General features: G+C 40.7%; 2 protein-coding genes across 2 annotated transcripts; both read right to left on the bottom strand.

Moving 5' to 3' along the window:
* Positions 1 to 479: 479 nt before the first annotated feature.
* LOC147495203 (uncharacterized) lies at positions 480 to 2377 on the bottom strand. Its single transcript, XM_086563807.1, has one exon. It carries the CDS (start codon positions 1795 to 1797, stop codon positions 829 to 831), a length of 969 nt encoding a protein of 322 aa, XP_086419933.1. The 5' UTR covers positions 1798 to 2377; the 3' UTR covers positions 480 to 828.
* Positions 2378 to 4082: 1705 nt separating this feature from the next.
* On the bottom strand, positions 4083 to 7935 carry PDV1 (plastid division1). Its single transcript, XM_086563808.1, has 2 exons — positions 7454 to 7935; positions 4083 to 4807 (listed from the first exon to the last, which is right to left on the bottom strand). Exons 1-2 carry the CDS (start codon positions 7754 to 7756, stop codon positions 4283 to 4285), a joined length of 828 nt encoding a protein of 275 aa, XP_086419934.1. The 5' UTR covers positions 7757 to 7935; the 3' UTR covers positions 4083 to 4282.
* Between the last annotated feature and the right edge of the window lie 12733 nt (positions 7936 to 20668).

The raw sequence follows: 20668 nt of genomic DNA, 5'->3' as shown, positions 1-20668 counted from the left end.
ATGTAACAGATGATCTGTAACCCTTTTCCAGAAAAAAACTGATTACCTGCAACCTCTACTTCTGCTTAATATTAACAACAATCTACATAGATTATTCAGATCTACAATCTGTGATAAAGAGAAATGCTAACCCGGCATCTTTAAGGAAACACAGCTTGCATATGTATAGTATATATGCAGCACAGGACCCATTTCTGTTTGGTCAATATAATTACCGTGTAATGACATGAAAAGTTTGTGATTATTTAGCCTTTCACCCCAATATAATTTATGCATGGCTCTTCAAGCACAATGCTCTGGTTTTGCTAATTAGGCAATTAAGTGATGACCCAAAGGAGTGTACATGAGTGATAACACCACAATTCGCATTATGCAACCCTCGAATAAGTTATGTCAAGCAAAACAACCAAATATTTCTAAGTTGACATGAACCTGGTATAAGTTAACAAAAGCAGACTCACCATTTAAACAGGTGTATCTGTGCACAAGTCCACAATTCATCCTTCTTTATTGAATCTTTTGGCATATAGAATGCCTTGTGTACAATGCGAAACCAGAGTAAAAAGTTTACTGGTTTCTACAAAGCAGAAAACAGATGAAGGAACATATGCACATATCAACAAATTCTAACTCAAAAGGCATAGTAGAATGCTAAAAGTTAATTCTTGTACTAAATGTATCATGCTAGCAGAAGCACCAAAACCAAAGAAGATACAGTTGAAGGACACAGGAAGAAATCACAATTTCAAGAATTAAACTGAATATGAATGGTAGGTGGGTTGTACAAAAAGAAAGGGAAAAAGAAAAAAAAAGAAAAGAAAAAAGAATCTAAGGCACATATTCATTCTCCAGTACCGGTTGTGTTCTCGTTCCCATTGCAACTGGGGCTCTTGTATTCCCAACTGAAGCCATGTGAAGAGCTTCCCCCACTTCAGCTGCCTTTTCCATCTGGTGCATCTTCTTTCTGCTCTTATATCTTTGCACCCAAAAGCTCAAGAAACCCAACAATACCAACAATACAAACCCACCAACCACTGAACCCACAATTATCCACACCTTAGACTTGTTTCCCTCATTTCTAGTACCACCAGTTGGCACGTTTGGCACTTCACCAGTAGGTGAAGGAGACACTGGTGCCGGTGACAGGGCAGTTTGCTCAGCCACAATTGCGAAATGCCCCTGATTCAAAGTTGAACAGACATTGCTTGATACTGGTTGAGTGAATTGTGGCAAACCATTAAAATCAATCCAAACACATTGCGCACTTAACCCATCGGGCACTGATTCCACTAGACTAAAATTGATCAAGATTGGCCTACCCCGTGCACTCAAATTCAATTCGGGTAAGTTGACAGCAGATAAATTAATAGCATCATAAGCAAGAACACCCACCACTGGAGTCAAGTAAGTATAACCGGATAACGGATAATAACTCAAAGACAAATTCCCCAAATTTTGATAAACAAGAACAAGCCTTTGAACATAAGGCCTCACAACCACTGCATTTGGAATCTCAAACTCCCAATACCTCACACCTCTGGAATAAAAACTCCCACTCCTAAGCCGCATTGCGGAAATCCTAATACCAGTCAAATTCGAAGGAACTGTCCCATTGTACACATCACCCGTCTTTACCCTCGGACGATCAAATGCCCTATAAGCATAATCCTGTAGAAGTACATCAAGTGACCGACCCGCAACTCCAGAAGTACCAGGTGGAGATTGTGCTCTAACCTCAATTAACCATATCATCCAAAGCAATGAAACAAACATCGAGAGACTCAGTAAAAGCCTCATCGATGACTCTACAATCCCAAATTCAACTCCAAGAAAACAAATTAAACAAAATAATGCTCACCCATCACACTACTCCCAAACTTGTTTAACCACTTTGAATCTAAAGAATATAACAGATCTCAATTTTTTTTACCAACGGCTACTTGAACAATAAAGCAGCTAAAGAACAATGATTCCAAAAGCAAAATAAAAAAATTATCTTTTCTATTTCCAACACAGCATAAAGTTGCACCAACCAACAAATTAGAGTTTACTATAAGATCTGATCAAATGTTAATTTCAGCTACTTACATTTTGGACTAGACCGAAAATCTCTCCCAAGTCCCAACGACAAGTCTAGGGAGTGGAGTGATACAAAGTGTAGAACAACAAACAACTTTTGCTTTACCAGCTACGATTATTATTATTATTATCCAAAAACTAAAAAAAAGAAACACTATATACTCGGAGAAAAATGAATTTTTAGTATTTACAGACTGGCAAAACACACTCGATTTGTTTTGTTGGTGTAGGTGTGTGTGTGTGACTGTGTGTCAGTGTGTGTGTGTGTGCTCAGTTCAGTTCACACAAAATAGTGAATGGAGTGATAAACACCACAAGGAGTTACGGAGGTTTGACTAAAGTACCCTTTTAATTTTTGGGTCAAAGTACCGTGTTACCGTATTCTTGTCTACTAACGTTGTCATTGTCGATGAGTTAAAACTTAAGACTTAAGATTCTTATTGATGACATTAACATTACTCGGGGGGTTCAGTTTTGTTTAATACTTTGATTATGATTAACCGTTTTTTACATTGCGTATGAGAATTGTGTTTACACTCATTGGTGTGGGATCCATATATTGATTTTATATTGATTTTGAAAATCAGAAAATGATTCGGAGTTTAATGTTTTTTCTAAAATGGTCTTTAGGAGTAGTAAAGAGGAAGTATAATTGATCAGTTCAGATATGTTTTTATGGCAATGTAATCAACTTAGTAACAAACTTAGTAAGACTTGAATACTTGTTACGACTGTTAGTCTCAGTTGTGAGTTGTATACTTTCTACTTGTTTTTTGGTCGAATATACTGTATCTTGTAGTTTGCAATTTTGTATACGTGCCCATTGCGCTAACAATAACATTTTCTGATCTAGAGATTTTAATTCTTCTTCTAATACATTCTTTAGAATCTGAAAGCACAAATTATGTCTTTTTAGCCTTAGAAGTTTGATTTGTGTTTTCTTTTCTTTTTCGGTTTCTTATCTCTAAGACTCGAACGAATGTCTGATGTCGTATTTTGTTTCTGTTTACATCAATCAAACTGGGAATATAAACGTGCCAGATCATACTTCATTCTTTTTAAGCACCTTTTTCTTGGTGCACACTTATATATAATATTCCTTCGCAGAGCCATTAAAATATACGAAAGTACAGAACTACAGATTGACATTCTTGGCGTGGGGCGGGCACTATTTTGTTGGGGTATCTGCTTCTATTGACTACTACATTTAAAAAGTTAATGCTTTCATAACTCACATTAATAATTTGGGCCTAGTCATCCAAGGCTCCAAACCAGACCCATTTAAAGGCCTAATGAAATTATTAGTTTATAGTCACTATCATCCTATCTCCATTCTTGGGACATGGAAGCAACTCATTTAGGCAGTTGCGCAAATTTCACCAAACAATCCTACAATAGGACTATAGGAGATGACATCTCGTTGTGCCAACAAAGAAAATCACATGGTCTACCTGTATACTTGATATTTCTATGGTTGTGAATGCTCTGATTTCTTCGGTAGGTAGGACCATTAAGGTATGTACTGTCAGATTGTGAAAAATCAGTTTCATCGAGGTAGCAGTATAGCACCAACTTTATCTCTTTCAGTGTGCTGCGGAGTAGGAGTTCTGACTTTTTAAAATCACATGCGAGCTTGGTCAAGTGAAAACTTGCAGCTATTATTACAAAAGTCCAATTATCAGTCCTTGTCTCCACACCGCAAAAACTTCTTCAAAGATGCCAGTACCCATCCTAACAAAAAGAATAACAGATATACGCATAAAAAAATGTTACGAGACCGAGAAGCAACAACCTTACTAATCTATAGCATGCAACTGTCAACCCAATACTGCAGAGAAACTTCTACCAAGTATCTGGTCTTGCTAGTACTTGAAGAGAATTCTTCTATACTGTGACTCTGTGAGTTCCACTCAGCGTCCACCTAATGTCACTTGAGCAAAAGAATTATACACCTAGAGGGTTTTCGAAGAATGCATTTAAAAATCCATAATGGGGAAAAAGAATTTAACATCAATTATGCCTTCATATCGCTTCGAAATTGGAAGTGTCCTAGACCACAGCACACAATATTTCGTGGTAAAAAAATCCATCAATAACAAGAGTAAACTTCATTTGTACGCAACACAACACTACACCTATCTGTTAAGGTCAAAACAACAAAAACAAGCACAACTTGTCACCAAAAAGAGAAAGGTTTCCTAACTTACCCTCGGGCGGCTAGCACATCCAAATTCTTAACAAAACCATTAGATGAAGAAACCTCCCTCTGAGATATTTTACTACTCTTACCATAAAAGATATCCCCTTCCATCTGTGGAGATTCTACAACAAAACTATTTCTGGAGGATACTTGTTGAAACTGCAACAAAGCAAACATGCTCACAGCCACCAATGCAGCATGGCCTAACACGCCACCCATTTGCTCCAAGTTGAGAGATCTCTTAGCAAAGGTAAAACTAGATGACAGAACTCGCATCAGAATGCTAGACCTCTTCCTCTCGTGACTCTTCGAGATATCACCAGATTGACTTCTAGGTGATTCAAATAGATTTTCTGGTGAAATAAAACGGCCAGCATTTTGTACATCACCCACAAATGCCAGAGCCTCTTCAATGACTTTGTACTTCTTACCATGGTGATCAGCTAGTCTCATTGCAAGAACAATGCGGCTCTGCTCTAACCGTGCAATAGCAGCATCTCTTTCGGCCCGCTGTTGCAACTGAACAGTCTGCACATTATAGAACATTTATACTTAGCGTAGAATCAATACCAAGCCAGAAGAGAATGTAAAGCATTATAGATGTTAAACACTACTACTTGAAGGAAGACCCTGCATTAGAAGCTAACTCTCGCAGCTGTAGCATTGCGTTATAGGCAAGTACTGAGATAAGCTAATACCATGAAAGTAATACGATAGAAAAATAACAACCCCAGGAAACTTAATAACATAGAATGATTAAAGCATGTGATCAATGATACAAAAATTTCTGCCAATGGCCAAGGAAATTACAATTAGTGAACACATAGAAGGAAAAGTGTGAAGGGTAAAAGAAGGGGGTGAAGGAAGAATTGGTAGAATCCTGGTGATGACATGCTTCTTCATATATGAAATAGTAAATTTTGATAATATTTATCTGAAAAATGATATGCAGAACCATCACAAATTTAAACTAAAACACAGGTGCACATATAGTCATCATAAACAAATAGCGCAGTCGCAGATTGGTCATCCAAATTCCAATCAGAAGAAGTCAAATGATGTAGGGTCAACAACCAACTTTTGTTACGTAATAACTAATAAGTACACAACCAGATAACATATGAAGTACTTTGTGTCATGTATTCTCCATAAACACGACTGTGTAAACAATTAAGATCGTTAAAATGAAATATCATTAAAATAATGAAATCAGGTCGACTACAATAAAATAGACTATTGACTATCCAGAAGTTGCATGCATACAGCCTGAATGGGAGCCCAACTACAAGCACTACCGCCTTTACAAGGCAATAAGGAAGCGCTACCGCCTTTACAAGGAAGGTAGAGGCGTAGAGCCCAGGTACACAAAGATGGTACTCCAAATGACAAGAACAAAGAATCCCAACATACACCAAGAAGACACAAAGAAATAACCTAACCAGCTAAGTTTGTGCAGGGAAAAAACTGATTAGTATAATCATAAAGGTGGGATCTGAAACAATCCTGCAAATAATAATTACAACATCATCGTCCTTTAAGATTAAAAAAAAAACATAACTACTCGCCCAATCTGCATCTCATCATAGGAAACACTTAAGCAATTATCTTACCTTTCAACGCACTGAATTACTAAAGATCACTATATCAAGGAAACAGTAATTAAGAGAAAAATCAAGGACTTCCTTCTTCATTCATTAGTCTTAATCTCAAAAGAAGTCTTTCAAAAGATATCAATTACAATATGCAGATAATAACAAGGTTTAACATCAAATTAGATTGTTGATCGTATTCCCTGCGAGAAATATAAAAATTATCATAAACTATGAAGTCCCAAACTCTCAGCATTCTTGTTTATATATTTTTTTCTCATCCTCAAAGGTGGCCTCCAGATATAAAATATCCTCTCTTCTTCTATAGTTTTTTTTTTTGGATAAGTAGATTTCAGTAGAAAGGAAGTGCAATGCACGGTTACAGATAGTGAGTGAGAACATCACAAGTTCTGCAACCAAAAGGAAGCAAACAGATAAAACAAAGAAAATTACATCCCTATAATATAATTCCCCCGGAGTCAACCATTATCACACGAGGGCAATCCAGTACCAAATTCCTGAATTGGTATTGTCGCCTTTCCTCTCTTCTTCTAGTTGTACACAAATTGTAAATGAAGAAAACAAAACGCATGATCTGTAAATAATAGTTGGTCATTAATTTCTTTGCATCTGATGTGCTTACCAAGATTTTCCACTGTCATTTCTTCAAAGTTTACATCAACACCGACTTCATTCAACCCAAAGCGGGTTGAGTGATCAAAAGTGACCCACATCATCATTCATCACTGCACAAAGCTGTGAGAATGTGCATTTCAGGTGTAAAGGAAATCATTTATACTTCTTCTCAAAAAATCTCTAAATACCGTAAGGTTTGATCCAAAAGTTGGGTTCTATTTCTTTTTTATTCACATTTCACAGTAGCACAGACCATTATCCTTGATACAATACAATTGACCCTATGGTAGAAAAGAATTTAACTCTTTCATAATGCAAAATGGCCACTTAAACGCATTCTCTTTTTAAAAAAGGACAGGCATTCTGGAAAGCACCCTTGAAGGTCTTTGAAATGGCACCAAACTATCAATAGAACAAAAGTAGTTTGCTATGTGACTGCTTGAGATGCGGGTAATGCTATAATTGTTTAGGAAATCACCGGATTTCCAGAAGCAACCTAAGGTGCCTCGGCTATCATTTGTTCCATGGACGATCTCAATATTCAAATAAGTTTCTAAAGTTCTAGAGATATGAGCAAACAACCTGATATGCCTTAATTGAGTCGGGAACTCAGGATGCATTTTACAAACTCCAGGAGTACATACAAAAAACTCTAGTTGGGACGATGAAATTATACAAATCATAAAACCTTGGCAATTAATGAAATCATATGCAACTTGATCTGTTAGTTGCTACCAATATAACCGCTGCATTCTTTTTCAGTGGCCAATTAACCAAACCATTCAAACCAGTGATTTTTAAGCACACAATTCTAGACACATACATTTGAATCTATTACAGTAAACACATTCACTACAATAATATCCGACCGCTCATTGAACACACAAAAAGAGCAAGATTTTAAGTACATAAAAAAAAAACAAATGAAGCCTAGAAAGAAAAAACTTACATGAAAAAACTCAAGCTGGTCTTCAAGATTCTCAAGAGCAGTCCTAATAGCATTCAAACTTTTGGCTTCGGCAATTGCTGACTCATCAGCAACCATTCTGACATCTTTCATAAACACATACCCACTACTCCTATCACGAGATTTATTACTTTTATCGGTAAAGAAAATATCGTCGGTTTTTTTAAGGGTTTTGACAGTGTTAAGGAAATGAGATCTTGAAATTGAATGAATTGCATCGCTTAGTTTGTCATGTATGTCCCATATTTTCTCTAACACTGCTTCGATTTCTTCACTTGTTTCCATCTCTACCCCTCGCTATCTAGCTCATAGAGGGGAGAAGGGTTGAGGGGGAAACCGGGATTTGGGAAATGTTTTAGAAAAGTTTGAAGAAGAATGAGTATGGAACTGGGCTTGTTTTTTATTCCTTTTTTTGTTTTTATCTGTTATTAATTACTTAAGAGAGGGCTATGATTTTGTTATCTAAAACTGGAAATTTTTAAACGTTAACAAAATGTTTAGGAAAATCTCGGTTTAGACTTATATCCCGACACCACGAACCCGGTTCCGGCAGATATCGCAATATATCGTACTAGCGAGATACGTATACTTTACGTGGTATAACTACCACTCAAACCACTATTTCTCAGCTTCTAACCTAAACAAACTCGACGTGACTATGTCCCTGAGACCACTCAAACCATTCAATTCATAGGTAGTCCAATCTTTTGTCAACCACCCTATAAAGCCCTCACATGACTAAAGCCCCTATAGAGTTTAGGAGCAATGTTCTGGGCTTAAGATTTTAAAACATAACCGATAAGCCCTAACCAGTGACCCTTTGGAACTTTACATACTATTCACTATAAATCACAATACCATAATGTCCAACTCTTTTTGTTAAATATTTTCAATTAAAATATTTTAACTCATAATTTATCAAGTAAGATCCTGATAACTTGTTTTATATAACAAAAACTTGGATGATAAAAGGAGATGAGCACTCGTTAAAAATAATACTTTTATTCCTTTAATCATCAAGTCAAAGTCCATAACTTATTGTTAACAATTTCTTTTCTCACTTATTTATCTTATAAATTATATTTTTATTCACATCCAAGCCAAGTCTAAAACTAAAGGTTTCCTTCCGTTCCACCACACCAAAAAAGAAAATCTCCAAAACCGACATTTTGTACATATAACCAAAAACACCCTTTGTCGATAAAAAATGACATTTGTAATCTCAAACCTTTCTCCATCACTTGTTCAAAATAATATTTTCATTTCCATATACAAAGGGAATCACTTTTAAATTAGAAGAAAGGTAATATTATATTTGTTTGAATCTATTATAAAAATAATTTATGATATTACAAATAGTTTAACAACTTCCATGACCCTATCAACCAAAACTATTATGTTTTAAATGACCGGATATCTATTACTTATTACAACCTTAAAATGATAATATAATTATTTGTCTATGTATTTCATTAAAAAAATGTAATTTGTTTTAGGTTTGAGTAAAGGAAGAACAAATTCGAACTCTTGTACTTGATTCATTAGATTGTGGATGTGCATTTTAAATTTTTGGACTTATCCAATTATTACTAGAAACTTGGACTTTGAGTTTGTAGATTATTGTTTCCTTTTAGAATATAAATGAGTTTTAAAAGCGATGTAGTAAAAAAAAAATATATAGGCCCGCCCAAAGCCCGACCCTAAAGCCCTTAAAGAGGGCTAGGGTCGTGGTCGAGAAGAGAACACTTGTGACCGACCGATCAATTACAATATCCGAAGGCTTTAAATGTTTAGGGCCGGGCTAGCCCGACCCGGCCCATTGCCCACCCCTAACTCAAACCATTCAATTCATAGGTAGTCCAATCTTTTGTCAACCACCAAAGTATTCCCTTCATGAATTCGCGTATAAATTTCTTTTGGAGCAATGTTCTGGGCTTATTGAGAACCGATAGAAATAGTGACATTTGGAATTCATACAACTATATCTCGAAACATTTGTAAAAGAATATGAATATGAATTTTAACTCATAGATCAAGTAAGATCCTGATCCTAATTGGTGTATGTGGGGATGATAAAGGAGTTAGTGTCGTTATGGGTCTTGAATTAATTTTAGCAGCTAGTGTGAGGGAGTGATATCCTCATTCAGGAATATCAAGCACGTGTCCAGCATAGTGGAAATACCACACCGATTTCTATTCTCGTTATCTGAACTGCCTTCAGAGCAACCTACATCATTAACTCACACACCCGAACTACGAGATCGCTCCAGAATAGATCGACTCGCACATCCTCACACAGAGTGTTCTATCTCGTGACACAACCTATCTTCTAGAAGCAATCATTGCCAAAGCCATACTTACACATTCCATCACTGCAAATTATAAGCCACTGTAACCACTCTCCATCATTATAGAATTCCTACCAACACCATTCCAATACTCCTTCTCAATCTCAACCATATATTTGTGTTTGTCAGTACACGTGTTGGATAGATCTCCACGTTCACCAGTTATAAATACCCCTTACATGAACTACGCCAGACCTAATTATTCTCTCCCCCCAAAATCGAGAGATAGATACGTAGGCAGTTTGCTTAACAACGAACTATGTCTTTCCCATTTCCAAACCCTTTCTTTTCCCTTATCACATTTTGTAAGGGATAACCAAAATGCTCCTTTACATTGGCGTCGTCTGTGGTCTTGATTTCTTGAGAAATCACTTTACAAAAACAAAAATACCCAAGCCCACGAAGCATGGCAAGCCTCGAAGTTCAGATCCAGGGGTTAGCAAATCAGTTAGGAACAATGAATGAGCACATCACCTTGCTTAGGCAGGCGAATGTTGCTTTGAAAGCACAAGTGGACGCACAAACTCCACCTTGCGTTAGCAGAGGACGGTATCAATGAAGTAAATCAGCAGATTAACGAGCTTTCACAAAGAATAGATCAGAGCGCAATCAAGAAGGACGCCACCCAGATCGTTCAGAAGATGTTAAAGACATACCGCGCATCTCTTTTCACAGCTGAGGTACTCAGTAAATCCTCTCCTCCAGATTTCGTCTAACAAAATTTCACAATGTACGATGACAGCACGTGTCTAGGTCAACATTACATTCAGAGCCTCGCCCTCTATAATGCCCAGGAGTTCGATCATCTCTATTGTCGTTTGTTTCCTATCAGCCTGCAAGATGGCGCTCTCGATTGGTTCTTTTCACTCGAGCCAGACTCGATAAAGAACTTCGAGAATCTCACTGACCTATTTGCTAGCCAGTACGTCCATAACAGGCGTAAAAAAACAGATCTAGATTTACTATTCTAGCTTTCACTTGGTGAAAATGAAACAATCCGCGCCTTCTTAGGTTGGTTCAAGACCGAACTACTTGGCATGGAAAGCGGCCTCAAAGAGTCGTTTGCCACATTGGCATTCTCCAACACCTGCCGAGTGCGCAACACAGTGCTATCCAGATCGCTCATGAAAGAGCGACCATAAACTTTGTCTGAGCCGTACGCTCGAATAGACAAGTACATCAAGTTACAAGAATGCCTGAAACGTCATGGTTTAATAGAAGAACAAGAAGTTGCAGCGATCTCTGATGACCACCTAGCTTAAAAAAAGCGACCCAGACAACAATGACAGAAGACTGGGAACAGACCAAGCAACAACCACGAGTTCGCTGTACTCACCCAATCTCCAAGTTACATACTGGACAAGATCAAGAGAGCTGCATATTACCAACCTGACGTACGGCAACCAGGAGATCGACCTGACAAGCCTTACTGTGCCTTCCACCGAGCAAAATGTCATGAGACCGATGAGTGTTGGGGGCTCAAGCACTACCTCCAAGACCTCATCGAATCAGGGCATCTCAACCATTACACCAATATTGCTGATGGCGACCTGCGCCATAAGCTCATGGCTCGCAGGGAACAGAGTAGATCTCCACCTCGCCATAATCGCCTAAGTGTCCAAGCTCGCCCTCATAGCGAGGGGCCCCGCTGGATCAACCGTTTCCGCCATGGCGCAAGTAGCACTTGTCGACGCAGATATAATGACGAGCGATACATATGATCACGTTCGGGGATGATTACATTGCATCCTCTAGAAAAAAGGAGGCGTGGCTTTTTTCAAGAAGTCTACCGTTCTCTTCCGCAGATCGCACCTGCCCGCGCATTCGGTTGTCGTGCTTCGGTGATATAATTTTCACAGAGGCCGACCTCAACAAGGTTTGCCTTCCTCATAATGATGCCCTAGTGGTCCATGTCAAAATCAGTGACTGGACAGTTAAACATGTCCTAATAGATCCTCGTAGTTCGTGTGACATCTTGTTCTACCATACCATCAAAGAGATGAACCTGCCTAAATCAGTCTTCATAGATCCAATAGCTCCTCTCTATAGGTTCAATAGCTCTAAAGCCAACCCAATTGGTGACATTATACTCCCAGTCTCTGTTGGATCCAGGGAGGACAAAGTTAGCTTCAATATACGTTTCAGCGTTCTAGACATCCACTCGTCCTATAATGCCATCTTAGGACGGCGTTGGATCCACCAAATGCAAGCTATACCATCACCACTACATCAGGTACTCCGCTTTCCTAGCCCTAGGGGTATGATAGAGCTTCACAGCAATCAGCTCGAGGCTTATCACTGTAATTAGATGCTCTCAGCGAACAAGTCCACTGACCCGTCTATCAGCACTAGGAGCGAGCCCACCAGCTACACAATGGCCAAAGATTTAATCGCTGAGGTTAAATCCAAAGCACCAAAGCAGAACACTGGGGGATTTATCAAAAAAGTCCATTCGTCAGTCAGGACCCCAGAGGTCGCCCATGTTCCTGTTAATCCACCAGTCAGGACCCCAGGGGTCACCCCAACACTTGTTAGCTCACCAGTACATATTCCAGAGGTCGCACCAGCCCCTGTTGTCATGACCACAGAGGTCATATCAGCCCCTTTTGTCGTAACCACAGAGGTCGCTCCAACTCCTATTGCCAAGACCTCCATTCCTCAAATCGACAAAACACCACCAGAGACCAGTTCCCCAGAGGTTGCCTCATCTTCAAAAGAAGCAGTTCAAATTGAAGAAAAGGAGCGAGTGAACTTAGGAACAGAAGACGGTCCCAAGTTCGTCTATATGGGGGCTAACCTTGACCCTACACTCAAGGCCTATCTTGTAAACTTTTTATCAATGAATAAAGATGTTTTCGCTTGGTCGTATATCGATGTGCCTAGTTTAGATCCTAGTGTTGTATGTCATAGGTTAAATGTCAACCCTAATGCTAGGCCAGTTCGGTAACGACCTCAGAAGTTATCCCTGAGATTTCAAAAAGCAATCAATGATGAGGTCGACAAACTCAAACAAGTCGACTTTATCCGGAAGGTCAACTACCCAGAGTGGATCGCTAACATAGTAGCAGTTCCAAAGAAGAATGACACAGTTCACCTCTGCGTTGACTTTACCAATGTCAACCCAGAAACACCTAAAGATAGCTTCTCTTTACCTAGAATAGACCGACTTGTAGACCAGACCTGCGGCCACGAGCTCCTATCATTTATGGATGCATACAGTGGATACAACCCGATCCCACTCGCTGAAAAAGATCAAGAGAAAACGTCATTCATCACAGAATAGGGAATTTACTACGACACGTCCTCCCGATCGGCCTTAAGAACACTGGAGCGACCTATCAATGACTCGTCACTGACATGTTAGGTGACACCATGGAAGTCTACATAGACGACATGGTGGTCAAGAGCAAGAAAGCGGTTGACCACCTCACTCACCTTGAGCAGACATTCTCCAGATTACGCCGAACTCAGATGAAGCTCAATCCCGAGAAATGCCTTTTTGGAGCTTCCTTCGGAAATTTTCTTAGGTATCAGGTATCACAACGAGGGATCGAGGCCAACCCAGGCCAGATCCGTGCGTTCTTGGAAATGCCCGATCCAAAGACAAAGAAACAAATACATAAACTATCAGGAATGGTTGCAGCACTCAACCGATTCATATCAAGGGAGTCAGACAAATGTCGACCTTTCCTGCAGCTTCTCAAAAAAAGAGAACAGTTCTTGTGGAACAACCAGTGCTACCAGGCGTTCTCTACTCTTAAAGAATACTTGACAACACCGCCTGTCCTAGCAAAATCAATAGACGGGGAAATGTTGGGGCTTTACCTTGTGGTGTCAGACTTTGCTATCAGTTCGGTTCTCTTCAAGGAGGACAACAATTTAGAAAAACTGATCTACTTCACAAGTAAGACATTAACACCAGCTGAAAAAAAACTACTCTTACATTGAAAGAGTAGTACTTGCATTGCTATACTCCGCGAGGAAGTTCAGGCCATATTTTCAAGCACACCCAATCAAAGTACTCACCGACCTTCCCACTAAAGAAAATCCTTCTTAAAGAAAATAAGACAACTCGCATGGCAGTATGGGCAGAAGAGCTCGGGGAACATCACATCGAGTTCGTCCCATGCACTTCTTAGAAAGGACAGGTCATTGCAGACTTTCTAGCAAATTTTTCTATCGATGACCTGAATTGAGAACCAGAAACAGATATCCCATCCATGAAAAAATAGGACAAGTCCATTTGGTCACTCTTTGTGGATGGTTCTAACAACCCCGGAGGAAGTGGAATCAGAGTCGTCTTAGTATCTCCAGATGGAACTATGGTGGAGAAATTAGTTCGCATCGACTTCACGACCTCTAACAACGAGGTAGAGTACGAGTCACTAATCATGGGGTTCAGAATGGCACTACAGCTCGGTGTAGAGGAACTTCAAGTCTTTAGTGACTCGCAACTGGTTGTTCGCCAGATTGCTAAAGAGTACACTACCCATGAAGGTAATCTTTCTAAATACCTTCAAGTTGTTTATCAGTTACTTTCTTCTTTTAAGAAAGCCACCATACACCACTTCTTGTATGACGAGAACCGTCATGTAGACAGTTTAGCTTATCTGGCTACTCAAACACCGAACTGCGCCCCTAGACAATTACTCATCAAAGTAATTGACCGACCTGCTTACCAAACTGAACACATCTTGGAAATCAGCGATCTGTGCCCACTCTCTGATAGTCAGATGAGTCTAACATGGATGCAACCCCTCATAGAGTACATCCAACATGGTACAATCCCAGCAGAATGTAACAAAGCTAGACAAGTTCAATATCAGGCACGTTGTTACTACCTAATCAACAACAAACTATTCAGAAAGTCTGCTGGCGGACCTTACTTGAGGTGCATAAGCCTAGAACAAGGTCAGTTGATTTTTGCAAAAATTCATGAGGGCAAATGCGGGAACCATGCTGGAGGTCACTCCTTGGCTCACAAAGAGATCTCCCAGGGATACTTTTGGCCATGAATGCAGGTAGATGCCAAAAAGTATATGCTCAAATGCATCAAATGCTAGACTTTTGGCCACAATATTATCCAAGTAGCTCGCGAGTTAATCAACATTACCAACCCTTGGCCATTTCGCATGTGGGCTTAGATATCATGGGACCATTCATCCCACAAAAAAACACTGGCTTTTGGTTCGTCTTGGCCGCAACTGATTACTTTACTAAGTGGGTCGAAGCAATCCCCTTAGCTCATGTCAAATAGGCCCATGTCAGAAACTTCATATGGACACACATCATCACCAGATTTGGCTTGCCACACACACTGGTGATGGATAACGGTTCCCAATTCAAGGGAAAAACAGTGAATGAGTTTCTGGCCAAGTGGAAAATCGTTCATGCATTTTCCACTCCCCAGTACGCCCAAAGCAATGGCCAAGCAGAAGCTAGCAACAAAGCAATCCTCAAAAATTTGAAGAAGAAGATTAAAAAGAACAAAAGGCAAGGGCCGAATCAGTTGGAAAACATCTTATGGACTCACCGAACAACAGCTCGCTCTAGTATAGGCGAGTCGCCATTTTCACTATGCTATGGCATGGAGGTTGTTATTCCTACCGAATTGACAGTCACAACGACCCAGTCAGAGCTCGTCGAATCTGGGCAAAATGACTCTGTCCTAGCTCGAGAGGTCGACCTACTGGAAGAATGCCGCGACCTAGCAGCCATCAAAGTGGCATCTTACCATCAGACTCTAAAGAAGTCATACAATAAGCGATTCAATCCTCGATCCTTTTAACCCAGTGACCTAGTTCTGAAAAAGACTCAAGATGACTCTAAGCTAGCACCAACATAGGAGGGTCCGTAGATAGTGGAACGCGTTGTCGGCAATGGAGCATACTGGATCAAGACCCAAGAGGGGAAACCATTACCATGTCCTTGGAACATTTATTTGTTAAAGAAATTTTATCAATAAAAGTGTAATATTTTGCAATCCATGTTTCTATTTACTGCAAATTTTGATATAATTTACTTATGTGTATTATTACAACCTACTCCGTTCAAGCTCATCAACAGACATGGAACTCGCACTGAAAGAGCCACCAGCATACGCGAGCCACAAATACGCTCTTCGCGAACAATACACTTTCTTAAGCTAACACGCTCTCCACGAGCAATACGCTTTCTTAAGCTAACACGCTCTCCGTGAGCAACACACTTTCTTAAGCTAACATTCTCTCCGCGAGCAACACACTTTCTTAAGCTACCACGCTTACTCGAGCTACCAAGTTCCACATCCTAGGCTATGAATACCAATTGGCGTAGCAGAAGTGTTGCATTGTAGATCACGTCTTACAATTCGATTGTTATCCTTGAATCCACAAGGAACACTCTTGACATATCAAGAACAAATAATTTTAAGTTTCTGGAATTTTATTGATAATTGCATAAAAAAAAATCCATTACAATGAGAGTGTCTAGGGACTAAATCACATAAATAACTTACTAGGGACACTTGGCAATCTATTATAGACTGCATTCCTAAAAACAGATAATTCTAACTACTAATAATAACTACGAGTAATTGAATTCTATTAGCAATTAGTCTGCTGATAATTGAATTATGCCTGAATTCAGTCTTAACCTACATCATTGGGTATCCAACACCTTAGGGTGAGACTGGAATCAAACCAACATAGTTATGGGGTTGGCTTTTATAGGCGTTAGGAGTTTGTAGTTGGTAGAATACGTGTGGTGGTATGGACATGTATACTACTAGGATGAGCGACACGTCCTCACAAGGTGATGGTTCCAAGTACGTATTATGTTGTTTGAGCTCGTATAGGAAGAGTGTGGTTAAAAAGATAATGATGGTAGTGATTTGAGTGTTGTAGCGGATAGAGGTCTGATACCAATGATAGCAATGATGAGATAATAGGTGGTAGTGTCACGAGATGGAGTCGAGTGACAGGTCACTAGTAGTGAATTGTTGTCGCCGAGTGTGCGACTGCTTGCATGTCTAGAGTCGAATAACATTGGTGGAGTGTTTGCATGTGTGTGCGTCACGTGCATAAGATGTATTATGAAGTGGTATGTTTGGAGTGGTTATGAGTTGGTGGAGTCATCGTGCATGTTGGGATCGATTTGGAGTAGGAGGTCCCTTACACAGAGCATCAAAAACATTCATATCATTCATGCAAACCCGACAAGCAAGAGATCTGTATACACTGTTATTACAACCTATGAGATCACTTGTTTCTTCTCCTTACTGTTCTCTCTTCTCTTCTCTCTCTCTTCTCTCTCTGTCTTCTTTTCTTTTTTCTCTCCCTCTTTTTCTTCCTCTTTCCTTTTATCTCTCTTTTCTAACCTCCTCCTCCCTGTTCGTTGATCTTCCCTCCATCCAATGTCTCTTCGCTCTCCATGTATCGCGGCAGTTATCTTGCGGTTAGGATTCCACTCTCTCTCTCCACGTCTCGCAGCGGTTCCAAAGCAGTTAGGATATCGCGGATATGATCCCATGCAGCCCGCTTCCCCGTACTATACCACATCCGGTCCATTTGTCACCACTAGCCTTTTAGGTCATGAATATGACCCCTACAGATGTCCTCTCTCGGTCATATTGATGGGCCGCGGACAGCGATGGGGCCGAGAACTACATTTGCTCATTCCATACACCCTTCGCGGCATATCTCTCTTCCTTTCACTGCCACCCCCTATTATTTTACTCTTTTCCCACAATTTCTCTTTCTCAGTACGTGCTCCACGTGCTTCCTCTTTATTGTCACGTGGAAATATGGGCGCACACGCACGCGCATCCAAATCTGCCTCTTCGATTTTCGAGATACCACGTGTCCCAATTTCTCTGGTTCTTATTCTTTCGGTAAATCCCCTTTTGCCCCTCCCTCTTCAAATCCTGCTCAAACTTATTACTTCTCTCAAAACCCCAAACCCTCACTTTCCCTTCAACTTCTCTCCCTTCAACCCTTCCACTTTGTCTCTTCTATTCTTCCCTCCGGTGGATATCTCCAGCTCCGATCGTGCTCTTCACCTTCCTCAATCGCTTTGGCTTCCTCCTATCGCAGGTTTGTTTTTCCCCTTCTGTTCATTTTCTTTTCCTCTCGTTATTTGTTTTAGTATCTTTTGGGTGTTGCTCCATCACTTTCTTCTTTTCTTGCATTGCAATATCTCCCTTTGTGTGAAACCCCCTTTTTGCGCTGATTCCATCATGTCTGGATCGGATCGGCGGCTACCTCCGCCACCAAATCCGGCCGATCTGGATTGACTACCCCCAGATCTAGCCATCCCTCCGTGGACCGATCGGAATCCCCCGCTTCTGACTCCACCAGTCTAGCCACTGTTCCATCTACTTCTGGGAGGAAATCATCTCTTCCTCCCCCGCCGTCGTACTACCGTAGACCCAACTTAGATGCCGTTAAAGCCACTTATGGCATACCCAACGACGTGATTCTAGAACACGTGTATGGTGTCACCCACTTCCCTCACTTGGTAACTCCGTGACCTGGTTATCTCGTCACTACTGTAGGACCAAATAGCGGCAGGTTTGTGTTTTCCCTTAACTCTTCTTGACGTCGAAGTATGTAACCATTTCAACATTCTGCCATGTCAAGGCATAGGTAATTTCTGGCGTGTTATGTACGCCGCCAACCATTACAACGCGACCTACTCCCCCAAAATCCAACTCCGCGATATACTTGCCCATTTTTATATAAAGAAAAGCATTAAACTTGGGAGTGTGGGATACCAATCCTTCTGCACTCGTCCGCAAAAGAAGTCTTTTATTCTTCACATCACCACTTCTGACAAAGTGTGGCACTATTATCCGTTGTATGTGTCTAGGAGTTTTTTATCCACGGACCTCCCTTCGAAAGTTTCTCTGAGGCATCTCCATTTCCTTACAAGCGGTAAGTAATCCATTTAGAGTCGCAATATTTATGTCCAACTTGTTTGTAATTTGCCTTTATTTTTGGTGATCCAGGTTGGAGACCCGATTCGCGATCACAGATATATAGCGACGTTTTTTCAGAGATTTTCCAATCCCTTCGCGATTTGGGGAGTGCCCAGTGTGAAGTCCTCGGTATAGATCCCAAAAAAGCCAATCCTCTCCTACTTGACCCTTCTTTGAAAGACATCGACAAATACCAAGGCCCCCTCTATCGACTGCCGCCCCCCAAAGAAAGAAAGCCAAAACCTTCCCCACCCCAAAAAAGAAAACGTCCAGTTCACCGGTCTTTCAAGTATACCACCAAAATCTCTCACTCTTGTGTTGCTGCTCAATGGGCCACTGCTACCAAGGCCTCGACTACAAAAGTTGTCCCACTTCCTCCTTCATATTCTCATGTGGCTGAGTGGGAAGACGACTTTGCCCACAATCTTGATCCAACTTCTGCCCCCGATATGGATGTAAATAAATACAAGCTTTGGGACAGCGACTCTGATGGCGATGCGCCTATTGAAGTTTCTAATAAGAGTCCTCCCGTGAAAAAGGCCAAAACCACTTCGCATTCCAACACTAGTGCCCGTGCTGAGCCTTCGCGGTCTATTGCTCCCACACGCCGCTCCAGGCAGGATTCAACTCTAGTGAGTCCATTAACATCCGGCCAGGTTGAAGTCTGGCATCCCAAATTCAAGGCTAGAGACCGCGATGTCAACACTCGTGATTCAGCTTTGGAGAACCCAGCTGTCGCAGCATCTCTATTTTTCAGCTCCCATCTCCCTCGGGATCAAGCCTATGGAGACTCTGGCACTGTCGCTTCCCATAGGGCTTCCATATATACTGGTTGGGAAAAGGTGTGTGTTATTAATTTTAATTTCCCATTATTTGTCCTACTACCTTTGATTCCAAATATGTCTCTCGCGGTGAGCACGGATATTGGCTCGTATTAGCGCGACCTAACCAAGATCTTGTGGAGAATCTGGATGCTGCGAAGCAAGAGATTGATTGCTGGAAATCAAAGTATGCTAAGTTGGAGAAGGAAAGGGATGTATCTCAAAGCGCGGCACACAAGTCACAGAAAGAGCTCCAGGTTGCTGAGGATAAGCACCGCGACTACGTAGCGGGGGTAAATTCCAAACTGGAAAGTTTGAAAGAGGCGGAGAAACTTGCCTCTCAAGTTGCTTTGGACAAGGCAGTGAAGGAAGCCGCGGAGAGATTCCGAGGTTTAGCTGGAAAGAAGATTGCTCGTGAATTGCAGCAACAACTTGACCAACTTACCGCGGTTGGACGTCTTCTTCCCCCGCCACCTCCAGTTTCAGATACCCCATTGTTGGTTCCCTCGCCTACGAATCGTGAGACTGCTGAGACGACTACCACTGATATGCCTATCAATCCTGCCAGTGCTGACACCTCCACAATGGAAGTGGATGAAGATGACAACACCGTTGTTAGTGAAGAGGCAAATCCCTCTCAGGAAGAAGTGAATACTGAACCTCAGCAGTAACACATGCCGGCTTTCTTTCTTTGTAGTTGATCCATCAGATTTGTAATATTTTGTGAACAAATACTTTTGCTTGTGTTTGAACGAGTATTTCTCCGAACTAATACATTTGCATTGCAGGTGTCAATCTAAGTTGTTTAATTTTCCCTTAGCACTTTTATTATTGGCTGTTATAATTTTAGATTTTTCCTTTATCAATTCACTATGCCATGAAGTCATTTAATTAGGAACTCTAATCTTGATACTCCTTTCTTAATATTCGTTGGGGCTATTTTGATTTGCCCTAAGTTGATATGGGTTGTCACTACCGTCCACGAAGGTCTCCTCCCCGCTCTCTTTATCCAGCTGTGAAGCTAGTCAGGGTTGCCCCCAGTTTGATTCGGACATACAGTCCGCAAAGGGCT

The sequence above is a fragment of the Coptis chinensis genome, chromosome 6 (genome assembly GCF_015680905.1).
Source record: "Coptis chinensis isolate HL-2020 chromosome 6, ASM1568090v1, whole genome shotgun sequence".
NCBI classification, from domain to species: Eukaryota; Viridiplantae; Streptophyta; class Magnoliopsida; order Ranunculales; family Ranunculaceae; genus Coptis; species Coptis chinensis.
This window is presented reverse-complemented; position numbering and strand designations above follow the sequence as displayed.